This window comes from Salvelinus sp. IW2-2015, linkage group LG7, assembly GCF_002910315.2.
Source record: "Salvelinus sp. IW2-2015 linkage group LG7, ASM291031v2, whole genome shotgun sequence".
NCBI classification, from domain to species: domain Eukaryota; kingdom Metazoa; phylum Chordata; class Actinopteri; order Salmoniformes; family Salmonidae; genus Salvelinus; species Salvelinus sp. IW2-2015.
In genome coordinates this window covers 28,580,196-28,604,286 of record NC_036847.1, presented here as the reverse complement: position 1 = coordinate 28,604,286, position 24,091 = coordinate 28,580,196, and the positions used below count along the sequence as shown (strand labels likewise).

The window sequence follows — 24,091 nt, the reverse complement described above, 5'->3', positions numbered from 1 at the left end:
CCAGTAAGTGCTCTCTAATGTGAGCTATGAGATTTATTTATGGGCAAAACAGTAATGATTTGGTCCATTTCTGGTTAAACATTTCCTGACATGGCCATAGTAACATGCCAAGTGGCTCCATCTGCTGGTATAATATGATTAGTGCAGTTACTCAGCTAGTAGAAACATCACCAGGCCTTTAAAAATGTTGAAAACAGTTTACTACAATTTAATACAAGACAAAACAAATTTGCAGAGCATTAAAAATTGTAAAATACATCAAATGCTGCACATTTAAAAACATGATAAAAAAATGTTTGACTTCAAATGAAATCTTTGAAAGTAAAGGAGTGGTGTGACAAAATAAAAATGAACAGGTTTTTATTCAGGACACAMAAAAAATCTAATGACATGAAACATGTACAACCCTGTTACACGTGTCCAGAATAGGGATGTTTCTCAACGGAAGGATGTCATTTACAAAAAACGGTTGTTTCTATGACTACAGTGGCTAGACAACTCAGAATTCACTAAAAAAGAAATCACCGCAAGAGGGGGAACAAATCGAGTACGAGTAAATCTAGAGAACAGCCAATGAACAGGACTCTGTCCATCAACTCAACAATTTATAGGCTACACCAAATTAACTGGGATATTTGCCTCTTGTGGGACTACATGACCTTACGGTTTGTCACTACATATGTGGATGTGATATGGGAAACAATGTCTAAGGGGTCAAATCTTTCTACAACTCCTTTAAATCAACTTAATGATAGCAAGTGGAACAAATACACTTAACCATATAATGCAAAGTACTGACATGATCTTAAAATGTTAGATTAAAGCAACAAGCGTCCCATGAAATAACAGTCTGCCTTGTTCCAGTCTCCCACACAGCGCACTGACAAGAGCACTTTGGCTGAGACATTTAGCCACAGGGTGGCGTACCTTGATCGAATCAATGCTGGTTTTGTTTCACATTACTGCAGAGCACGTGGATGTCCAACCTCTCATCATAAGAATGGTTACAGTTCAGCATTACTGTGATAATGGTGTGTATATACTCAACAATCAAGTGGTCATTCACATTTGCAAATAACAATGGCTTGAAACACCGGGCACAACTTTTGAAGTGACCCTTCTGTTCATCTGTAGCCTAAAGTAGCAGGCATAAAGGAATGGCCTGAAACTAGAGCCCCAACATACTGGTCTTGACCAGAGGAAGAAACTGTCAGGGGGAGGTTTTCTGCACTGTTCAACCAATCCAATAAATGTGGAGGTGGAGTTAACATTGAGTGTCACCAGTCAGATCACAGGATATTTCCATGAAAACTGATAAATCCGATTGTTAGGTCACTCCGCAGAGGCTAATTCATCTGTAATATTTTCTTACTTGTGCTTGATGTGAGGACACTGATTAACGGATAATCAAAAAAAATCAAATTCCAAGTTGGCAGCTACTCTAAAATATTAATGCTCTTTGCAATGGAATCAGAGCTACATAGTTAGTTGACAGGGTAAAGCTACAGAAAAGAAAACATTCGGACAAAAGAGCTAAAATATTAACATGACGATGATTAAAACAAAACGTACAATCCAGCCACACTACTAGCAAATTTGAAAGAAAAACCATGGAAGGAGTTTTACATAAAGGGGCCATATTTACCTTAGAACATCAAAGTTGAACTAAAACTACTGAAGAAAAAGTGTAGAAGAAACAGATGTTTTTCTACCAAGGTGACCTAGTAGGGGAATCGGATAATAAAAGTCTATTGTTTCTACTGCATAACTAACTAAGGTTTAAGACTTGCAAGGCTGTCGGCTTCCCAGTGACAAACATGTCCGTTGCCCACATTCAACGTTTCCACAGATTGTCTGATCGAGGATCAGTTGCCCTGTTAAATCAATGAATATATGGACCAGATACTGGATCAGCAGTCAAACACTGAATACAGGTCCCTGGACCATGCTTTGATAGACTGCACATTTTAACGTCTCAGTGAAGACGACTACCTTCAAGTCACCTTAATATGGCTGCCTGTACCTAGACAGGGTACCACAGAATCTACGGTCTTCCTGACACAATTATATCCCGGGAAAAAAAATACTGCACAAAACATACAAAGTGAGAGAATAAAGCATGAAGTTGAAAAAAAAATACAAGCCCTTCCCAGTAGAGAGCGCACCCGTTTCACCACATCCAAAACCCCAGTCTTCCTGCATCCTTCTCAGTGTCTATGTAAAATGGCTAGGTTGAACTGTTTGTTATTCAGGGATATTAGCCTGTACATTGGGGCATGGAGGGAGGTATCATGAGAAAGTGGGCAGTGTTCTCCACTGTTGGTTTGTGTGGTTTTTGTTATGTCATTATCAATGGGGTGAGGGTTGTCAGTCGGTACCAAACCCCTCCCCAACCCTCTATTTTGCCCTAACCCTTCAATGTTTGCAGATCAATATGGTGGAATATTTACCACTACTGATTATACCTATGCAGACTATTCAAACAAGTTAACATCAAAGGGTTAAGGCCAAGGGGGAGGAATAGGGTGTGATTTGGTGCTGGCTATAGGAGTCTCCAGGTTGTCCCTGCAGAGTCGGGGGTAAGAGGTCAATGACCGTTCCCGTGGCAAGACATCCCGCTCACATGCTTACAGCACCCTTCTCTTTCTTGTCCCCATCTTCATGCCAGGTGAGGCGCTCCTCATAGAAGGCTATGACGATCTGCGGGCACTTGTGATTGGCCTCCTTGGCTAGCACCAGATCTGCCTCGTCAGAGTCCTTCCTGTAGAGTAAGGAAATAATAAATAAAACATCCTTATTTACAAACCTGCTGCCATGGTGATTTAAAGCCAAGACTTGGTAGTATACTGCTTAGTCGACAACTCAATTTGTCGCAAAACTCAATCAGGACAACCAGAAAGTTATTAGACCTAAACTATTATCTTCAAGACAGTAGAGCAACCACTACAGTTAAGCAGTTTGTCACCAGTTTGAAAACAAATTCTTATGSTGTTGTAATATAATAACAAAAGATTACAAGGTCAACAATGCTTAAGTACTCAACACTCACCACTTCATGAGGAACATGAGATCTCCACAGGAGTCTGTGGCTCCAATAATCTTCTCCGGTACCAGACCCCTCTCAAAGCCTCTCGCAATCAGGACATCATCCTGGAGAAAAGACGAGTAATACCTTTATGTTGTACATTACAAGTGAAACTTTGGCACGGGGGGGGGGTAAGCACAGAAACTGGGTGAACAGTTTAATTTCACAAAGTGTTTGTAATTCCAGTGAAAGTTGATCAAGAGGGCGTTGCTTACCATTTCACTTTAAAAATGAGCTCTTCAGTTGGTTAGAAATTTGCAAATGAGAAGTTCCCCAGGAAGATCAAGCTGCTGTTCTAGCCTAAAATACCAACGCTGCAGCACCACTGAAGAAGTTGTTAAGTGTCAGCTCACCTATAAGTAGGCTGCAAATGCTGGAGGTAACAAATTGCAATGAAAGTCACCCCCTTTCAGTAAACGAGGATTSGTTTCGTAGACTTGCACCTGGCAGTCAATTCACCTAGATCTTGTCTAGTGTAAACAACCTAGCCTGGTATATAAACCAATTTTGGGGTAAACGGGTTTATCTACACCAATTAATGAGGTAGATTACGCACCTCTTTTTTCCGCTTGGGCTTGTTGCTGCTCCCCTCCTCATCATCATCATCATCATCAGAGTTCCTCCTCTTGCTGCTGCCTTCCTTGCTACGGCCTGATGATCCCGCACTGGACTTGGATCCTCCACTGCTGGGGGTTGCACCACTACTACTGCTGCTAGGCTTCTTGTAGGTCTTCATGAACCCAGCAATGAGCTCGGGGCAGCCAAGATTCTTCTCTGGCTCCCATGTGTTGTGCTTTCTGCAATGAACCATACATTGTAAAAGCAAGCTTGACATTTGACAGGATGTATACACACTAATGTCCCAACAGTTTAAAATAATTCAGCGGGAAAAAAACTAAAGCATTGAAAAGAATGGCCCTATTTATTTTTAATACAGATCTGAGAACTAACAATCACCAAAATAAAGACAATCAGGGAAAATCGAAAAAGTATGCATTCAGGAGTATTTTTGTCATGGTATGGGGTCTCTTGATTGTCATATTGGTGTCACTCAGCATAAGCCATGGCAAAATGTGTAGAATTGCAGTAAATTAACTTTTTAAAAACGACATTGTCTCTGCAGCCATAAGGAGGGCCTCAAATGTTCGGTCGGCAGCTGCGCTAATGGACACGAAGCCCACTACCTAAGCCACATTATGGAAGGAAGARGGGGAAAAAACTGCATTGGTCATTTTACGAGTCTCCAAAGAATATTTACCCTCCATGTGTAGGAGTCAGAGAGTTGAACATTAGACACAGTAACTGACTAAACTCAACTGTGACGTAAGTGTCTGATTAACTCGACCAACGAGTTAAACAGACGAGGCTTTGAGGATTTTCAGCGCAGAATACCTTGATTTTCCCAAGGTATAAAAAAAWWTATATATATTATAAAACGTTTATCTTGTACCAATGTTTGTCTTCTGTAGTTGAGTGCCTTTGTTTGCTGAAATCCAAAATGTTTCAATAAACGTTCATCAGATACAACCACTGACAGTTTGCTCATTGCTGTTGCTCTAGGATGGTAACGCTGTGAAAATGTTCATGTGCCAATTGAATTTCAACAAGGAAAAGGTCAGTGTTTGTATTTGATTACATATTATTTAAAAAGTATGGATTTCAGCAAACAAAGGCACACAACTACAGAGGACAAACGTAGGTACATGGTAAGCATTTCATAATTAAAAATTGTTGGAAGTATTGACCTTGGGTGAATCGATGTAGTCTGGGCTGAATTCCACAGAGCCTGGTCTCTGCTCAACTCTGTTGGTGGAGTTTATCAGAATTTTCCTTCACCGTGGAGTTTAGTCAGCAAAACACGCAGGYAACATTTTAGATTCGTTTTGAAACATACTGGAAGGCATGACAAATACAACTAAAATATGGATGGCTAAAGGTAGAAATGAGCTAGCTACTGCTACAAGAAGTATATTCAAATTGAAAACATGTCAAAGTAACATTGCATCACAATCACATGAGGAACATACTTACTCTGAATAGCCTTTCCACTTCAGGAAGAATTCAACTCGGCCCTTCACCGTCCTCCTGTCCAGCACCTTCTCCACAATAAATTCTTCCTCTTCTGAAGATGAGCCTGAGGCACCATCATCATTTTCACGAGTCTTCTTTCCCATGGCTAGCTAGGTTAAAGTACCTCAGGTGAGTTAAGTGGCACGTCCCAACTTTTGAGAACCTAGCAAACGTCGAAACAAGTTTAGAAATGTGTGCAATAAAGTTAACTTACACATTGGTCTGCGGTCCATAGTTAGCTAACTACGCACACTCTGAAGTCWTCAAAATGATAAAGCCGATAAACTAGTTAACTTGTCGAGAGTCATCTAGGTTAAACCCTGGCTTAAATTGATTATTTCTCAACCATGTCCCGACAGCTGATTGTCCGTTTAAAAGGAATCACTTGAATTATAAAGTAGGCTAGGCTAACGTTTACTCAGTCAGCCAACACCGCTAAATTAGCCGGCATGCGTATATTTGACTCATTTGATACAACACAAAGCAATTTCCTCCAAATAGGGGTAAAATAACTAGTTAGTTAGCCAAATGCGGTTTTAATTCATTGCCGTTTGTTAGAAAACGATGCACAGGGGCACTCAAATCTAAATAGTCGTAAGCGTGTAGTTACACAAACGTTAGCTAACATGTTTGTCCCAACCAGCTAGCTAACTGTTCACTACCAACGTAACTAGATAATGTTAGCTAACTAAGCAATTTCGCAAACGTTATCATCAAGACTTTCTGCTTTTTTAACTAGCTAAGATATAGCTTCATGTTTTTACTCACTTTTGTAATTCGGATGAATTTATTGGAAACCCAAATTGCTTTCTTCCACCACACGGTTGGTTAGCTTCAGCAGTTGGCTGGATGCTTTTTCTGGGCTTTTTGTTCCCCCTCCCCACACGACTTGCTTGCGCGCCAAAAGCACAATAGCAGACCGTGCACGCCCACGAAACCGTCGGCGTCAAACCAAATAACTGTGATTTAATAAGTAAATGTTGTGGCTAGCGATGTCCACTAAAGAAATATGCAGACATTTCAGTATCATTTGGCAAGCTTTATCAAATGCTATATTATGTTTATTTATACAGACTTGTCAGAACATAAAATTCAATACAATTGAAGTGACGTAATTTTGACGTACAGATTAAAACAATATAAACGTAAACTCACGCCCATCCCCGGCTGGTGTCGTTTTATTATTGGATATTGCTGATAACTGACTGTGAAGTACCCAATCGGAGTAGCAGCGGAAGAGGAAAACTATAATTCAGCGGGAACAGCTAACCAATTGCTGAATCGAAGAGACGTATCCGTCCCTATTTATTATACTATTTTCTGTCCAGGCACGGTCGTCTCTCTGTCGCAGAATTTCTGTCCTCGAATAAGGAACAAGGGATCGGAAACTACCAGCCACAATGTCGAAGGAGGTAAGTTTGTCTAATTAATATCTACCGGCAATTTTGTGATATATACGTTTAGTGTTTAATATAACGTGCACGTTGACCAATCTAGTCAAAATGGCTTTCCCTTCACGAGCGTCTATTGCAGCTATAATTGTGGGGATGCCGCCATCTTAGCTACAGGCCTCATGGCGTTGATTGTTCTTGCGTTTTGTTTAGCCATTTGAAACGGACGTTAAATGTATCCTTTATAGTTTACACTACAGTTTTACTATAATATTAATCGATAGTTTGTTCACATTTCCCGATTTTAAAAATCGCTTTATTTGGTTTACACTTGCCGAATGTACAATATGGAGCCGCAGTCGACCCCCACTATCCGTGGCCAAGGCCTTTATTTTACTACACCGTGCCGACGACATCAGATATGTTATTGTTTGATCTTCTCAACTTGTTTCATGTAACTTCAAGAATATGTCAAAATGGTTGGCATAGTTTGCTACAATGTAGCGCTCGCTCTCATTTGTRTCTGCTTCTTTCGTTCTAAATGCGTTCTCCCTTTATGTCCAGGCCCCACGTGAACCCGAGCAGCTCCGCAAGCTGTTCATCGGAGGTCTGAGTTTCGAAACCACGGATGAGAGTTTGCGAGCACACTTCGAACAATGGGGATCTCTTACAGATTGTGTGGTGAGTATTTATGTACACATTTGAAACCTTTATACCTAGTTGGCTGCAGTATTACTGAATGGGTTTCCATTGTCAGTCAGGGTTTGATTAGTTAACTTACTTTGAACGTCGGTGTAGGTTTTTAATATTTTTGCATTACACTCAATATTACCAACAGGTAATGAGAGATCCAGCCAACAAGCGCTCCAGGGGGTTTGGATTTGTCACCTATGCTGGTGTGAATGAGGTTGACGCCGCCATGGAAGCACGTCCCCACAAGGTTGATGGTAGGCTTGTAGAGCCAAAGAGGGCGGTGTCCAGAGAGGACTCCAGCCGACCAGGTGCTCACGTCACAGTGAAAAAAATATTTGTTGGGGGTATCAAGGAAGACACAGAAGACTCCCACCTGCGAGACTACTTTGAGCAGTTTGGCAAGATTGAAGTAATTGACATTATGACTGACCGCAACAGTGGCAAGAAGAGGGGCTTCGCCTTTGTCACGTTTGATGACCATGATGCAGTGGACAGGATTGTTAGTAAGTAGTGGTCTGAATGTCTTTCTTTAGAATTAAAGTCACTGGCGTTTGTGTTCTGCTGTAATTTAAGGCAATTTTCTATCCCCAGTTCAGAAGTACCACACACTGAACGGTCACAATTGCGAAGTGAGGAAAGCGTTGTCCAGACAGGAGATGCAGACTACAGGAATGGGTATGAGGGGTGGTAAGTCCATGACTTCTTCATGGCAAGTGGTTTAATCTTTAATTATTCCTGAGGTTGGTCTGGTACTAATGGCTTATAATGTTCTTCCCAGGCCGTGGTGGTGGTGGTGGCGGCGGCGGTGGCAACTATGGCAGAGGTGGGGGATACGGAGGTAATGACTTTGGCTGTGATGATGGATACTTCAGTGGCCGGGGTATGTGGTGGTCCTGAACCACTCAATCTCTGCTTGAACCTGTGTACTTAACCACTTGTGATTGTTTCAATATACTTTAGGTGATGCTGACTCGTCTGTTTCAGGAGGCAGAGGGGGTGGATATGGAGGTGGAGATGGTGGTTACAACAATGGTTATGGGGGAGGCGATGGTAAGATTTGCCTTCTCTGTTGGACAAATAGCCTGGAGTAATAGTAGTACGTAAACTACACAAGTCTTGACAGCAGGAAGCGCTATAACATGAGACACACAGCAACAGACTGGTCCATCTACATTTTAGTCGTTTAGCAGATGCTCTTATCCACAGCGACTTACAGTAAAGTGCATACATTTCTCTTACACCCCCCCCCCCCCCCAGTGAAATCAAACCCACAGGGTTCCATGTATAACTATTGTGTGTTCGCTTGTTGCTGGCAGTGTATTTAGACAGGAACCTTCCTTTCTATAGGTGGCTATGGAGGAGGGCCCGGGGGTTATGGTGGTGGTAACCGTGGCTATGGTGGAGGACAAGGAGGTTATGGCGGAGGACAGGGTGGTGGCTACGGTGGAGGAAATGGTTATAACGACTATAACAATGGCAACGGCGGAAACTTTGGCGGCGGTAAGTCCATGGCTTCACCACAAGAGGCAGCACCAGTTGCTGGTAAGTGGATGGCTTCATAGGCTGTGATCAAATTCTCACACTACATTCTGTTTGGTTAAAGTATTTGACTACCTATACTTCCCTTCTAAATGGCATGTAGTAAGCATAAAATGTTATCATATTAAACCTGGGATTTCACATACAAAACCTTAGAGGCGTAGGCAGGTAGCCTAGCGGTTAAGAGTGTTGGGCCAGAAACCGAAATGGCCTACTAAATAAGAAGTAGTATGAGAACTCGGTCATAGCTGACTTGATTAAAGTGATGCATGAAATACTCTATCTGAGCTGTACACAAATGATTGGGATTATCCTTGAGCCTGTGTAAAATGGCCAGACGAATCTTCATTAAGTAATGTGACTTTTTTTTAAATGTGTGCAGGTAACTTTGGCGGTGGTGGCGGCAATGGTGGCGGAAATGGCTACAATGACTTTGGCAGCTACAACAACCAGGCTTCCAACTACGGCCCGATGAAGGGTAACAACTTTGGTGGTGGCAGCGGCGGGGGTGGCAGCAGCGGCGGCAGCGGCGGGGGTGGCAGCGGCGGGGGTAGTGGCGGTGGCAGGAACAGTGGCCCATATGGTGGTAGGTGGCACACGTCAGGCTATTAACTGCTCAGCCAGTGCTAAGCAACCAGTTAACATGTGTTGGTTTGGCACTTCGTCACAGAATCTAGATTAGTATGTGATTGGAATGTTTAGTTTGTCAAAGCAGTTGACTGTAAATTAACACCGCAATTTGTACTTTTATAAGTTGCCAGAGGCTCTTTCTGAACCTTTGACCTTTCGTATGTTTCTTGCTTTTCAGGTGGTTATGGAGGTAGCTCAGGTGGGGGTGGCGGCGGTGGTGGATATGGCGGGGGCTCCGGTGGACGACGATTCTAAGTGTTCAGAAGGTATGTTTGTAAATGTGACTGTTTGAAACATAACGTGTGTAGATGAGACTTACGCATATTCTAGGATTTGTTAAATATGTAGTGTTCTGAAACTAGGGGATCCATTCTTTTACACTTTGATACATAGAGTCCTTGTAGTTGTGTTTTTAGCTCTTCATCCAAGTGTTAAGAATGCTGGCTCGATCTCATGTAGTAGGTTCTGGTCATTCCAACAGTCAGTGCACAGTTTAACTTAATGTTGTTCCATATTGTTCAACAGGACTCAGTACTTAGGAGAGGAGAGCGAGACAAGTGACAGGGCAGCTGCAGGTTTACAACCTAGATCTGCTCAGCCAAACAGATGTGGCAGGTTACATCTGCTACAAGAAGAGATGTGTACAATAGAGAAATCATGGAGGGGCTTCATTCGTTTTTCTGTGTTGTCAAACAGGATTATTTGATGTTTCTGGAAAGCAAGCATTCCAATGAGGTTTTATGTAGTTTTTCTTTGAGTCGTTTTTATTTTTGTGTAACTGCAACCAATCAAGTTGAAATAAACCACCTTTCAGTTTTTTTTAAACTGTCGTTCAGTCTTGTTAGTGTCTTTTAGGGGATTGAGGGGAAGGGTGTTTTAATGCATTAGAACAAATACACGCCTGATGGATTAGGTCAATGACTTGAAGAAAAGTACCACTTGTCAATGGAGACTTGCCTGGCCCCATGTTTTATTCCTTTCTTGCGTGGGACGTCCTTAGTCTCTTCCAATGCACATACTACAGAATGTAGAAACTAACAAGTATCCAGCACATCAATCAAAGGAAGGTTTGACAAAGTGATACCATAGTTTTGAAGTCATTGCTGAACACGGTCACAATGGATTGAGTTATGGTAGTATAATACTCAGTCAACAGTTCATGATCTCTTTTGAGAACTGCACCGGGGATTTGAGTTGGCTGGCTAGATCACTCGCCTGTCATACAGCACACCTGCCAGCAAAGGCTAGCTTACATGATGCAGTCTTGAGGCTAGCCAGCCATGGAAGCCAGCTGAGCTGAGGGCGAGTCATAGTAAACAGCCCATCGCCTGACAGGAGCAGTGTGAAGCAGGGGAGAGTGAGTAGCAAGAAGGCATGAGACTAGCAGGCAGCCGCTACCAAATGGCTTAAATGCTGTCTGTGGGTAAGGAGACTTTTCCAACTACTGTTAGTTTAAATAACATGTTCTGTAGTTAGTACGCGCAAACTCTTGTAGTATATGTAGACATGAATAGTATAGCATTCATGACCATGTACAGTTTATTTGGATGTGCAGAGATGTTTTATTACAAATCACTGCCCCCTGTTCATCTGGTAATACAAGGGGCATTGACCTTTGGCACAAATCGTAAAGATATGCTACATTACTTGTAATGCATGCTTATGTTTGCAGTCAAACTATGAAATGGTAACAGACTAATGCCTTTCAGTGTTACATTGTTTCAGTCTCCTTTTCTTCTGATACTTCCTAGGAAACTGACTGCTTTTGAAGGACTGCTACTGAAAGCATGATGAGTTGAACACAGTAACATTGCACAAGGTAAGAGACAGTGACCGTTGGGAATATTCATATTTTTTTGTCTTGTATTGTGGGAGAATATCTGAAGCCTYGTCTCTAAGGCTGTCGTGATTTTTGTCTTCTGTTTTAGGGTGCCTGGAGAAATGCAATGGTCATTTTTTGTTACTGCTGTGCAGGATTTTACTCGTTTTTTTACCCGCATCAGTTTTGCCAATAAAATATTTTTACATAAATATCTTCCATTTTGGTCCTTTCATTTGCTAAATACTATGATTAAACAGCCGCATAGATGGTTAACAATTTTCATCCTCTAATAGAATTCATGCAGGGACATAATAGAATTTTCCCAAATGTATGTCTTGATTGAATGAAAACACACTTTCAGGAAGTTTGCACACCGCTTGACTTTATCAACCTTGTGTTACAGCCTGAACTTTCATGGAATAAATTGCAACTTCGTCGCTGTCCTACCAATAGCCCATGTCAGTGGATTTGTTTTTAAAAATGTATACAAATTTAAAGCTGTCGACCACTTATGGGGAGTAACTATTTTGCAGAGTAAATTTGCTTAGGTTGTTGCATGGACTCTGTGCAATAAGTGTTTAATATGATTTTTGAATGGCTACCTCATCTCTGTACCCCACAAACAATTATCTGAGGTTGAGCAGTGCATTTCAAACATCAAGACCAGGGAGTTATTGAATGTCCCTTTGCACATGGTGACGTTATAAATTACACTACAAAGATACAGGTGTCTTTCAAAACGCTGTTGCTGGAGATGGCGGCCAATGGTGACTTTAAAACCGTTTTAATGGCTGATGGGAGAACACTGAGGCTGGATCAACATTGATACTCCACAATGCTAACCTAAATGAGTGAAAAGGAAGCCTGTACAGAACAAATATTCAAACCATACATCCGGTTGGCAAGATATAACCTATGCCCTGAATACAAAGTGTTATGCTTGGGGCAAATTCAACACATCACTAAGTACGGTGGTTGTGGCTGCATCATGTTATGGGTGTTGTCATCCGCAAGGACAATGAAGATTATTTTTTGTTAAATGGAATTGAGTACAGGCAAAAGCCTAAAGGAAATCTGGTTCAGTCTGCTTTCCATCAGACCCTAAGAGGCAAACTCACCTTTCAGCAGGACAATAACCTCAAACCCAGCCAAATATACACGAGTTGCTTACCAAGACTACATTGAATGTGAGTGGCCTAGTTTGGACTTAAATCAGCTTTTGACTCAGGTGTGAATACTTGCGTAAAATTTGAAATCATTTTTCAATAAATAAGGGGTATAAATACTTTCTGAAGGCACTGTAGTCTTACAACATTGAATAAAATGTATCCAGAACAAGCATAGGCATATGACTTCACTTGTAACTATTGACTCGATTGTACATATGAGCACAGTATCTAAAATGACTTGTAGCTGGCATACACTTTCAACATTAAACATGGGACCAACATCTATGTTAATGAGCTGAAATAAAATGCACAAAAATATTATTTCTCATTTTGTGCACATTTGTTTATCCCTGTTAGTGAGCATTACTCTTTGCCAAGATAATCCTTCCAACTCAGGTGTTGCATATCAAGAAGCTGATTAAACAGCATGATCATTACACAGGTGCACCTGACGGGGGACAAAAGAAAGCAACTCAAGTGTGCAGTTTTGAACCACAACACAATGCCACTCAAGTTTTGAAGGAGAGTGCAATTGGCATGCTGAAGGCAGGAATGTCCACCATGCTAATTTCTCTACCATAAACTGCATCCAATGTCGTTTTGGAGAATTTGGAAGTACGCCCAACCTGCCTCAAGACAACGTGTGTGGGCGAGTGGTTTGCTGATGTCAACAGAGTGCACCATAGTGGGGTTATGGGCAGGCATAAGCTAAGGACAATGAACACAATTGCATTTTATAGATGGCGGTTTGAATGCACAGTGATACCGTGGTGAGATACTAAGGCACATTTTTTATTTTTTATTTTAAAGGTATTTGTGACATACAGATGCCTATCTATTCCCAGTCGTGAAATCCATAGATTAGGGCCTAACTGATTTACTTCAATAACTTATATGAACTGTAACTATTTGAAGTTGTTGCGTTTTATATTTTTGTTCATTATACTTAATGGCTCTTACTGTACTGTAGATGTATCAACATTTCATAATGGTATATAAACAGTGAGGCAGTATACAATAGCTATCCAATAGATTTCATCTTTACATTATTCTCCATCCAACACGTCAGTACGTGGCACCAGGTATACGTTCCCATCAGGGGTCTGCTGTAGAGAGTAGTCCTCTATAGAGTAGGGATGTCCATCCTCATCCCGGAGCTGAGAGAACACTTCCGCATACAAGTCTGTGAGGCGGTGTTTAACAATAGCTAGGTTGTGTTGGAACTCCATTCTCTCTCTGGCCAGGTGATCCCTCTGGGCCTGCAGCTGACCCAGCTCTCCCTCCAGGTAAACTATATTCTCCAGCTTCCTCTTCCTGCAGTTCTGAGCCGCCACCTTGTTCTTCCCCCGCCGGCGGATGTCTCTGACGAGGGCGAGCTGGGCGTCCGTGAGCGTGTACTTGGTCAGGAGCTCGTTGAAGTCGTCCACGGGTAGGTTGATGATCTTCTCCAGAGGGAAAGGGATCTTGAGGGCGTGAGCTCTGCGTTCGTCCCGRCTCAGAGGGACAGGAGGAGGGTTGCCTCTGGGTTTTACATAAAACGCTTGAGAAGAGCTCCCTATGCTGACAGAGCTGTTAAGGTGCAAGTCATTCAATGCACTCGGTAAACCCTGTTGATGTTTCATTGACATGGGAGGCAGGAAGTGAGGCTGTGGTTGCATTTGGGATGGTTGTGTTACAGGGAAGTAAGAGGGGTGCGGCCCTGAGTAGGGGTAGGACTGGGTAGGATGCTGCTGATAATCCAAGGAGTAAAGGAGGCTAGCTCTCCTACCTTGCTCACCCATACTCTCCATCCCCCTGTGACTATAGTTCAGACCAACCTCTGTGCTTGAACAAGCAGGTACACCGGTCATGACATCATCCGGTGAGGCCAGCGGTGGGCTAGACCCCAGCGATAGGCCCGAGTCAGACTCCAGATCATCCACAGTGCATGGTTGGTGTTTGCCCTGCCTGTGATCAGTCCCTAGCATGTGTCGACTCGAACCCTGAGAGAGGCCAGCATTGTCTTTTCCAACAGACCCCTCACCACCGACACTCATCAGACTCATATGTTCTAGAAAATTCATCTGCGGTGGTGGCAGAGGGTTCAGAACTCTGGGATTCAGCTGGGCTCCAGAATGAGTTCCAGAATGTCTGTACAGTGCCTCAGTTAATTCACTGGTAGCCTGATGCTGGCAGGCTGGCATTACTTCAGAGTAGGTTCCCTCATATGCAACATCACGGTTTGTCTCGACACAACAGGGGAGAGGCTGTGTATGAGACTGAGCCATGCTATAACCTCCCAGAGATATAGGTGGCTCTGTGGGATGGTACTGAATAGTTTCATATGGGCCATCATGGGGGACCTCAAACTCCTAAAATGAAAAACAAAGTAAGAATCATTAGTTGATGCTTTGTCTTATCATTACAGTTTATCATTACTCTATGTATAAAACAAAACATTTCAACACGTTTATCACTGAGGTTTAAATTGCTATGTGTATTTGTGAACATGCAAAATACAATTTCATAGGAGAATGAATAAATCATCTATGGGGAATGAGTGTGAGAAATGAAACTCCTAAAGCAGTGGTGGGGGGGGGGGGCAGGCTATCTTACCTATAGTCACCGCTGCTCACATAGCACACAGTTCCCCCCCACCTTGGTATGCACCCATAGCACACAGTTCACCCCACCTTGGTATACACCCATAGACACAGTTCCCCCCACCTTGGTATGCACCCATAGCACACAGTTCACCTCCACCTTGGTATGCACCCATAGCACACAGTTCACCCCACCTTGGTATACACCATAGCACACAGTTCCCCCCCCTTGGTATGCACCCATAGCACACAGTTCACCCCACCTTGGTATACACCCATGCACACAGTTTACCTCCACCTTGGTATGCACCCATAGCACACAGTTCACCCCACCTTGGTATGCACCCATAGCACACAGTTTACCTCCACCTTGGTATACACCCATAGCACACAGTTCACCCCCACTTGGTATGCACCCATAGCTCACAGTTCACCTCCCACCTTGGTATACACCCATAGCTCACAGTTCACCTCCACCTTGGTATACACCCATAGCACACAGTTCACCTCCACCTTGGTATACACCCATAGCTCACAGTTCCTCCACCTTGGTATACACCCATAGCACACAGTTTACCTCCACTTGGTATACACCCATAGCACACAGTTTACCTCCACCTTGGTATACACCCATAGCACACAGTTTACCTCCACCTTGGTATACACCCATAGCACACAGTTTACCTCCACCTTGGTAATAAACCCATAGCACACAGTTTACCTCCACCTTGGTATACACCCATAGCTCATGCTGCCCATGCAAGTCTCTCTTAGGTGTGTTATCAAGTTTCATGTGGAAACAGGTGGTCATTGTGCTGTGCAAGGGGCTGCTTGCGATGTACAGTGCTGTGCTTGCCCCCACTCCCTGTCTCTTCATCCTGCCATAACTCAATTGGCCCATTGTCGAGTGTGTGTTACTTTTTAAGTGGGAATACACAGCATTTCCTTAGATTAAATGTGTATACATAAACTTGACACTACTGTGGTTGGTTTGCAAGATTGTGTCATTTTCTCTTTTCTGTCTGTTTGTGGTTGCCTAATTCACTGCCATGGGAGTGTTTTGCTAAGAGAGGCCAACAGTATGAAATTGCATCTCACACAGTAAGGATATCATTAAAAACAATAGCTATAGTTTTCCATATCGCTATGGCTACATGACCAGCTGATGTAGGCAGAAGAGAGAGGCTTTCACTCAAACTCAAATCACATTTCAGCTATATGGTTACATAATTATCAGGCTATTGAATACTCATCCTCCTACCTGAAGCTCTGTGATGGCCATCAGTTCCTGCCAGGCTAGGTCCATCTCTGGGTCGTGGGGTGCTCCACGTGACCGGGCTCCAGGGGCATGGGCGGGCATCGACACCCCCCCACACAGCCTGCCCGGATTCGCCAAGCCCTGGAGAATGAATTGGTAAAAGCTGCAAATCTTAGATATCTTTGAGTTATGGCATTTTTATGCTTTATTTTACAACCCTATTTTGACAGTATTTATACTTACAATATGAAAAATGTCATGATAGATACTTTCTGGTACTTGCTTCTTCAAATAGTTGAACACAACTGGTCACAATCATATGTAGGTGTGTGTGTTTTAATGAATAAAACATAACCCTTTTTCACAGGAAAGAAATCGATGCCCAGCAAATACACAACCACCACACAACGTTGTCTCAACGGTCTATTTCATTACATGATGTCACCCACCTCACTTTGTCTCCTCAGTGGGAGTATATAGTTGGCTGCTGCACACATTCAGGACAGGCTGTGGTTGCAGGGAACCCTCCTGGAACAGACAGACAGAAACAACGATTATCAGCTTTTTTCATTTTTATTTAGCCATCAGAATACACTGATTACATGCTGAACTCCTCTCTATTGATTCAATACGTAGATGCTAACACACAAAGGAAAACACTAGAAGTCTCACCTCATCTAAGAAAAACACTACATGTTACAATCCTTGAAGAGAACCTGGTGTATTTATCACCTCTGTAAACTGAACACGCACCTCATTTCATACTGCAGAAAGATGCACATACCATAAAGGTAGACCCACTAGAGATGGCTACATGTACTAGATGAGTGTTGAACTGTTTGGGACATGCGACGACCAGGCACACAGAGTTCCGTTGGGCTGGATCCCTCCTATCAGCTGAGCTGTGGTGCTACTATGTCAGTCACTGATAAGACAATCTGCTGGGAGACAGCACAGTGCTCCCTCTGCAGCAGTAAGCTAGGGCTGGGGCCTATGCAGTCGGGCCTATGCTTCTTAGTGTAAATTGAAAGTCAGGGAGGGCTTGATAACCTTTATAAATGGTTTAATCTTTAAAATGCTTTATAGGACTTAATAACGTATTTTATCCCTCTTTAGATGCTCTGGATCAGTAATGATGATAGTGGACATACATCGGGGACATTCCCATTAATAAGTGCTCATTTGAGAGTAGCAGACAGCACATTGTGCTGGTTTTTATAGTCATTGTACCACACATGAATTTCATATTTCGTTTTATGTATTGTAGTTGGCACTATAGATACTGACTAGGATACTTTGGATGATGAGAGATCATAGTCTAACTTTTGAACAATGGACAGGCAAAAACAAAGTTATGCATCATCCAGCATTTACTGGCATTCCTCACTGGCTTTGTTTGGAACTCAACATCATTCAAGCAACTTATTTATACTCAGGAACAGAGCAGGAATCCTCTGCAACAGCACAATGATGACCATTCCATCTTCCATTACCACAATTGTTTATTTACTTTAGTTTATTTTTTTTAAATTCTCATCTCCCCGGCAACACAAAATATTTTCAAGCAATCTGTATATGCCAAGTTTTCCTGATTTTAAAGATCTTAGTGATAAAGTATATAATTTACAACAGGATACATTGCTGCTTCAGAGGAGAAAACTTGATTCATCACTTTGGCTCACACATTCGCATGTCACTCTCACACAACTAGGAGGTGATGGCTCTCACCTGAACACTATTGCAAAAATGTGACATTATCCCAGTAAATACCCAGTCACCTAATTCATCAAATCACTACATGGTCATCCATCTTTGTATTTGTACTCTGTGATCTGTAGCTACAGGTTCCCATGCATAGCATAAACAACATAGATGGGCTTGTAACTCATATCCTGCCATAACCACTGTTATGTTTGTGGTGAAGGCTGTTTCCTCTAGTACTGAGGGGACAGATAAAGTCGCCTGGCCTGGCTATCAACCAGGTCTTACAGATCTTACATCAGGTGTTGCATTAACGCAAAAAGCAGCTCAGAGTGAGAAGGTGGTGGGCTATACATCACAATCCTACTACTCAGCATACATTTTTTTACTCACATTATTAGGCGCAAGGGCAGCAATGCTAACCCAGATAGAGTACTGTGGACAAGAGAAAAGGATGCAATGTGTAGTTCTGAAGAGTAATCTCTTAGAAATGGTCAGTAAGTAACCATGACACTAATTCCTGAAGAGGACAAATAAGGCTTGAATAGTAACAGTGAATAGGTAATTTACTAACTGGAGATAACTTTTTTAGCCATTAATTTATCTGGCCTAACTACTTTCTACTCAATATATAGGCTACTAAGATGACAGTTTGATTATAAATATATGCTTGTTCTTCATCTTGGGCATTTGCATAATGTTTTTAATATATGCTTGTGACTATTTTTGAATTTAGTGGCAATTGATTGTCAGTTGTATGTTGTCAATGGGATTATGTTTGTTGAATAACCAGCTATCAATTGCTTCTAATATTTTTGAGAACCTGTTTTGCACAGTGACAAGGTAATAATGAATGTATGAAAAAGGAAAAACAGGGTATATTTAAAACATGAAAGAAGTAGCATTATCTGGCAATGAAAAAAAGCTGGAGAAAGAACATACCTGAGCAACATGTCTCTGAGTCTTCAACACGTGTTCGGGAGACAAAACTCTTCAGAATGACACAGTAGAAACATAATAATCCTGGTAGAGAAGATTAAAATGACTTTATATTCACTTTTGTGAGGACGAAGGTGAACGTGTCCACTTTTAACCGACCATTATAGGGAGTGCATGTGCTTTCACTCTTTCTATCTCTCTCTCTCTCTCTCTCTCTCTCTTTCTGTGTTTCTCTCTGCCAATCTCTAGCTCTCTGCTCTGCTACATAGACAGTCCCCAGCAGAAAAGGGGTGTCTCTGCCTTCGATGTAAGCAACTTTCCTGTAAAGCAACCACACCACAGTTTTTAGCATGCTTCTATCATTAATAAAACACTTGCACTCTGACAACAACAAAAAATCCCTTTTTCCCCACAGGAGAAAACCACAGACAAAGGACACGACATACTCCTAAACAACCCCTTGTTACCTTTTAAAACAAAGGCAAATTAGTCTTAGCTAGGATGAATAGTTGTTTAATCTACATGTTGTCTACATTCTTTGACTAATTAACCATTATTACTCATAGACATGACACAACATGATGCACAAATCCTTATACAAATCTAGCTGATCGCGAGTCAGCAAGTCCGCTTCGTACGAAAGGCCTATAAGAAAGCTTCCCTCAGAAGTCCTCTGAAAGGAGAGGTTTGTGGAGTGTGATCTGGAGCACCTGGAGTTAAACCACCCTGGTATTGATTGCTGTTAGCGAGGGCCCTGTGCAAGTGGGGGACGGGGGTGAGTTGCAGACAGGCTGGATTGAGACTTAGTTTAGTAGGGATGGAATGTACACCTCCACCAGGTAAGAAAGGCTACATTGTTCTTATATCTGGCAGAGCAACCACTGAGGGAGAGAGAGGAGCAGGGGGAGAATGGAGAGGAGCGTGACTTACAAAACTCTCCCCACCACTGCCCCAATCTAACACATTCTGTATGCATAAAGACAAGCCTAACCTGTCTAATGAATAACACTAGCACGGTGGACATTTTACTAGACTTATCTATACATATCCAGGAATTGGTAATTGGCAATAAACCAATTGAACCCTTCTCAATTATTTGATGAGCTTGGTGGAGCAGTTTTACTTCTGTGCAGTAATGTACATATAGCGGTCGTCCAAGTGCTGGTGTGGTATTCTCATGTTCCAAATCTGTATGCATAGTAATGACATGCAACATGAATGTTTATCCAAAAAACAACATGAAAGGGGAATTCTACAAAATCGATTTATAAAGGTGGGGTTCATATTTCCTAAACGTTGATTAAAGAAACAAGAAACCAGTCATATTTGTAAATCACAAGGAACATACACTGAGTGTACAAAATATTAGGAACACCTGCTCTTTCCATGACATAGACTGCAGGTGAATCCAGGTAAAAGCTATGATTCCTTATTGATGTCACTTCTTAAATCGACTTCAATTAGTGTGTAGATTAAGGGGAGGAGACAAGTTAAAGAAGGATGTTTAATAAGGCTTGAGACAATTGAGACATGGATTGTGTATGTGTGCCATTCAGAGGGTGAATGGGCAAGACAGAAGATTGAAGTGCCTTTGAACGAGGGTGTAGTAGTAGGTGCCATGCGCACCGGTTTGAATATGTTAAGAACTGCAACCCTGCTGGGTTTTTCACACTCAACAGTTTTCCATGTGTATCAAGAATGGTCCACCACCCAAAGGACATCCAGCAACATTGACACAACTGTGGGAAGCATTGGAGTCAACATGGGCCTTGTGGAATGCTTTCGACGCCTTGTAGAGTCCATGCCCCAACGAAGTGAGGCTGTTCTGAGGGCAACTCAAAATTATGAAGGTGTTCCTAATGTTTTATACACTCAGTGTACTTCTAATAGTACACATAAAAGAACATGGCAGAAGTTTTAAAAAGTCATATTATAAAGTCAGATCCTAGCTCCAAGCCACAGATTATGATGATGTTTTTGTGTCAAAATGTAACAAGTAGGTGGCTGACAGAGTCAAGAGAGGTGGGTGTCTACCAGGAATCAGACAGAGAAGGGACTTCCCAACTTCTCAGCTTCCTAGCACACAGCCCCCTACTCACCCACCTCCTAAGAATGCCAAAGACTAGGCTGTTATTACCCAGACCACAATGGTTTTCACCCTAATTGCAGTTCCTAGCTCAACGCCCTCTCTTTGTGGTGGTGTTTGTTTGCAGGAATTGGTCTTTGACATCTTGGGTAAGTACTTTTCAATTTGTTCTGCTTTAAAGTGTCTCTTGATTTTGATAAGATTTCTTGTCCATTCCCATGATTTGTATAACATCTCTGAGTATAATCCCCCAAACTCACTATTTATTTATTCCTTTGTCCCTGTCCCCTTGTCCCCCCGAGACACGGCCTGTTCACCCCGCTATCATCCAGAAGTCGAGGTCAGTACAGGTGCATCAAAGCTGAGACAGAGACTGAAAAACAGATTATATCTCAAGGCCATCAGACTGTTAAATAGTCACCACTAGACAGCTTCCACCCAGTAGCCTGCTCTGAACTTAGCCACTGTCACTAGTCGGCTACCGCCCGGTTACACGACCATGCACCTTAGAGGCTGCTGCCATATGTACATAGTCATAGAACACTGGTCACTTTAATAGTGTTTACATACTGTTTAACTGACTTCATATTTATATTCTGTATTCTAGTCAAGGCCAACCTATTCAACTATTGCTGTACATATACTATTCTTCAGATATACTACATATTCTATCCATATACTGTCCATAATGTCTATACATCCCATCACATACATATATACTGTACATATTTACACTACCGTTCAAAAGTTTGTGGTCACTTAGAAATGTCCGTGTTTTTGAAAGAAAAGCACATTTTTGTCCATTGTTAATGTTGTAAATGACTATTGTAGCTGGAAATGGCAGATTTGTTATGGAATATCTACATAGGCGTACAGAGGCCCATTATCAGAAACTATCACACCTGTGTTCCAATGGCATGTTGTGGTAGCTAATCCAAGTTTATAATTTAAAAGGCTAATTGATCATTAGAAAACCATTTTGCAATTATGTTAGTACAGCTGAAAACTGTCGTGCTGATTAAGGAAGCAATAAAACTTGCCTTCTTTAGACGAGTTGAGTATCTGGAGCATCAGCATTTGTGGGTTCGATTACAGGCTCAAAATGGTCAGAAACAAAGACCTTTCTTCTGAAACTTGTCAGTCTATTTTTGTTCTGAGAAATGAAGGCTATTCCATGAAATTGCCAAGAAACTGAAGATCTCGTACAACGCTGTGTACTAATCCCTTCACAGAACAGTGCAAACTGTCTCTAACCCGATTAGAAAGAGAAGTGGGAGGCCCCGGTGCACAACTGAGCAAGAGTACAAGTACATTAAAGTGTCTAGTTTGAGAAACAGACGCCAAAGTCCTCAACTGGCAGCTTCATTAAATAGTACCCTTCTCATTCAAGGTTTTTCTTTATTTTGACTATTTTCTACATTGTAGAATAATAGTGAAGACATCAAAACCATGAAATAACACATATGGAATCATAACCAAAAAAGTGTTAAATAAATCAAAATATATGTTATATTTGAGATTCTTCAAAGGTGCCACCCTTTGCCTTGATGACAGCTTTGCACACTCTTCTCATTCTCTCAACCAGCTTTATGAGGTAGTCACCTGGAATGTATTTCAATTAACACGTGTGCCTTTTTAAAAGTTAATTTGTGGAATTTCTTTCCTTCTTAAAGCGTTTGAGCCAATCAGTTGTGTTGTGACAAGGTAGGGGTGGTATACAGAAGATAGCCCTATTTGGTAAAAGACCAAAGTCCATATCATGGCAAGAACAGCTCAAATAAGCAAAGAGAAACAACAGTCCATCATTACTTCAAGACATGAGTTTCAGTCAATGTGGAAAATTTCAAGAACTTTGAAAGTTTCTTCAAGTGCAGTCGCAAAAACCATCAAGAGCTATGATGAAACTGTCTCTCATGAGGACCGCCACGTGAAAGGAAGACCCAGAGTTACCTCTGCTGCAGAGGATAAGTTCATTAGAGTTAACTGCACCTCAGATTGCAGCCCAAATAAATGCTTCACAGAGTTCAAGTAACAGACACATCTCAACATCATCTGTTCAGAGGAGACTGTGTGAATCAGGCCTACATGGTCAAATTGCTGCAAAGAAACCCCTACTGAAGGACACCAATAATAATAAGAGGTGCATGTTCCACTCATTCTACTCCATGATTAATAATGTGTTTTTCCCTTCTTCCTCTAAATAGGTATTTTTTTAATTATTGTCACCATTGTGTCATTAGAGAGGAAGAGGTGCGGTATTGGAGGTCATGCTTTAACAATCTAAAAATATGCTGTATATGATTCGAGCGGAAAAAATACCTCAGCACTGAACAACATGAGAATGTTTGTTTCTCCTGGTTGTGGTCTGAAGAAGGGAAAAATGAGCCAGTAGCTGCTTGGAAGAGAGAGGAAAAGAGAGATGACATGGAAAGTAGAAATAGTAGTAGTAGTAGTACTTTATTGATACCATGGAGGGGAATGTCATGCATCACCACAAGTATATCAGCAATACATCATGTTCAGAGACAGGACATGGGCCAATAGCAATGATGATACTATTCAACATAAATTCCAGCCCAATTCCGAAGTAAATATCAATGTGTGTTCACATTGCATGGCAAATGCAAGTTAGTGGACAGTAGACATCGCCCAGCATTGTGCAACGGACGGTGCAAGGCAGGGAGGATGGAGGGACAATGCGATAGCATGGGCTGCTCCCTTCTCCCCCTCTCATGGCAAAAACCACAGCAGTTAGCAGCTCCCTTCATAAGCACCCAACGCTGCTTTTATCAGCACCGAGCAGAGCTTCCGCCACCCAGCATCCTCCCTTCCCTCCTCTCGCTCACTGTGTTTCTGCATCCATGAATGGATGCAGACACACACGCATGCACACACAAACACACACACACACACAAACACAAACACACACACACACACAAACACTTCCAATTACTTCGCACCCCACTATGACCATACACATTCCTGTTGTACTTCCTGCTGATTAATAATGTAATCTCATTATTGTTTGAAGTACAAAGTCATAAAATAATAGCTTTTCAAAATGTGAGGTTTGAAAAGGTGACGCTGTATTGTGAAATATCACAAGTAGCCTAATCTGTACATCTT

General features: G+C 42.0%; 3 protein-coding genes across 8 annotated transcripts; 1 reads left to right on the top strand and 2 right to left on the bottom strand.

Annotated features, from left to right (window-relative positions):
• Positions 1-183: 183 nt before the first annotated feature.
• LOC111966781 (chromobox protein homolog 5) lies at positions 184-6,205 on the bottom strand. Its single transcript, XM_023991711.2, has 5 exons — positions 5,924-6,205; positions 5,117-5,318; positions 3,642-3,882; positions 3,050-3,150; positions 184-2,761 (listed from the first exon to the last, which is right to left on the bottom strand). The coding sequence occupies exons 2-5, from the start codon at positions 5,257-5,259 to the stop codon at positions 2,620-2,622; spliced, it is 627 nt and encodes a 208-aa protein (XP_023847479.1). The 5' UTR covers positions 5,260-5,318; positions 5,924-6,205; the 3' UTR covers positions 184-2,619.
• Positions 6,206-6,425: 220 nt separating this feature from the next.
• On the top strand, positions 6,426-10,233 carry LOC111966780 (heterogeneous nuclear ribonucleoprotein A1). 2 transcript variants are annotated; one of them, XM_023991708.2, is made up of 10 exons: positions 6,426-6,567; positions 7,111-7,227; positions 7,385-7,742; positions 7,831-7,926; positions 8,018-8,077; positions 8,200-8,289; positions 8,587-8,781; positions 9,161-9,364; positions 9,587-9,674; positions 9,934-10,233. In XM_023991708.2, the coding sequence occupies exons 1-9, from the start codon at positions 6,556-6,558 to the stop codon at positions 9,661-9,663; spliced, it is 1,209 nt and encodes a 402-aa protein (XP_023847476.1). In that variant the 5' UTR covers positions 6,426-6,555; the 3' UTR covers positions 9,664-9,674; positions 9,934-10,233. The 2 variants fall into 2 exon arrangements, with proteins under 2 accessions (XP_023847476.1, XP_023847477.1); XM_023991709.2 differs by having other exon boundaries at positions 6,427-6,567; positions 7,831-7,914.
• LOC111966779 (transcription factor NF-E2 45 kDa subunit) lies at positions 10,084-19,107 on the bottom strand. 5 transcript variants are annotated; one of them, XM_023991702.2, is made up of 5 exons: positions 18,883-19,107; positions 18,334-18,375; positions 16,689-16,767; positions 16,243-16,380; positions 10,084-14,750 (listed from the first exon to the last, which is right to left on the bottom strand). In XM_023991702.2, exons 3-5 carry the CDS (start codon positions 16,734-16,736, stop codon positions 13,446-13,448), a joined length of 1,491 nt encoding a protein of 496 aa, XP_023847470.1. In that variant the 5' UTR covers positions 16,737-16,767; positions 18,334-18,375; positions 18,883-19,107; the 3' UTR covers positions 10,084-13,445. The 5 variants fall into 5 exon arrangements, with proteins under 5 accessions (XP_023847470.1, XP_023847471.1, XP_023847474.1 ...); XM_023991703.2 differs by lacking the exon at positions 18,334-18,375; XM_023991706.2 differs by lacking the exons at positions 18,334-18,375; positions 18,883-19,107 and adding an exon at positions 16,993-17,180.
• Positions 19,108-24,091: the final 4,984 nt, after the last annotated feature.

Excerpts from the sequence above, each read along its gene's own strand:
- LOC111966781 (XM_023991711.2), bottom strand. The coding sequence starts at position 5,259 with ATGGGAAAGAAGACTCGTGAAAATGATGATGGTGCCTCAGGCTCATCT. Across the intron at positions 3,883-5,116 it reads AAGTGGAAAGGCTATTCAGA|AAAGCACAACACATGGGAGC; the intron begins GTAAGTATGTTC and ends GGTTCATTGCAG. Across the intron at positions 3,151-3,641 it reads AGCCCAAGCGGAAAAAAGAG|GATGATGTCCTGATTGCGAG; the intron begins GTGCGTAATCTA and ends TCTTTTCTCCAG.
- LOC111966780 (XM_023991708.2), top strand. Across the intron at positions 7,927-8,017 it reads AGGAATGGGTATGAGGGGTG|GCCGTGGTGGTGGTGGTGGC; the intron begins GTAAGTCCATGA and ends TGTTCTTCCCAG. Across the intron at positions 8,290-8,586 it reads TGGTTATGGGGGAGGCGATG|GTGGCTATGGAGGAGGGCCC; the intron begins GTAAGATTTGCC and ends TCCTTTCTATAG.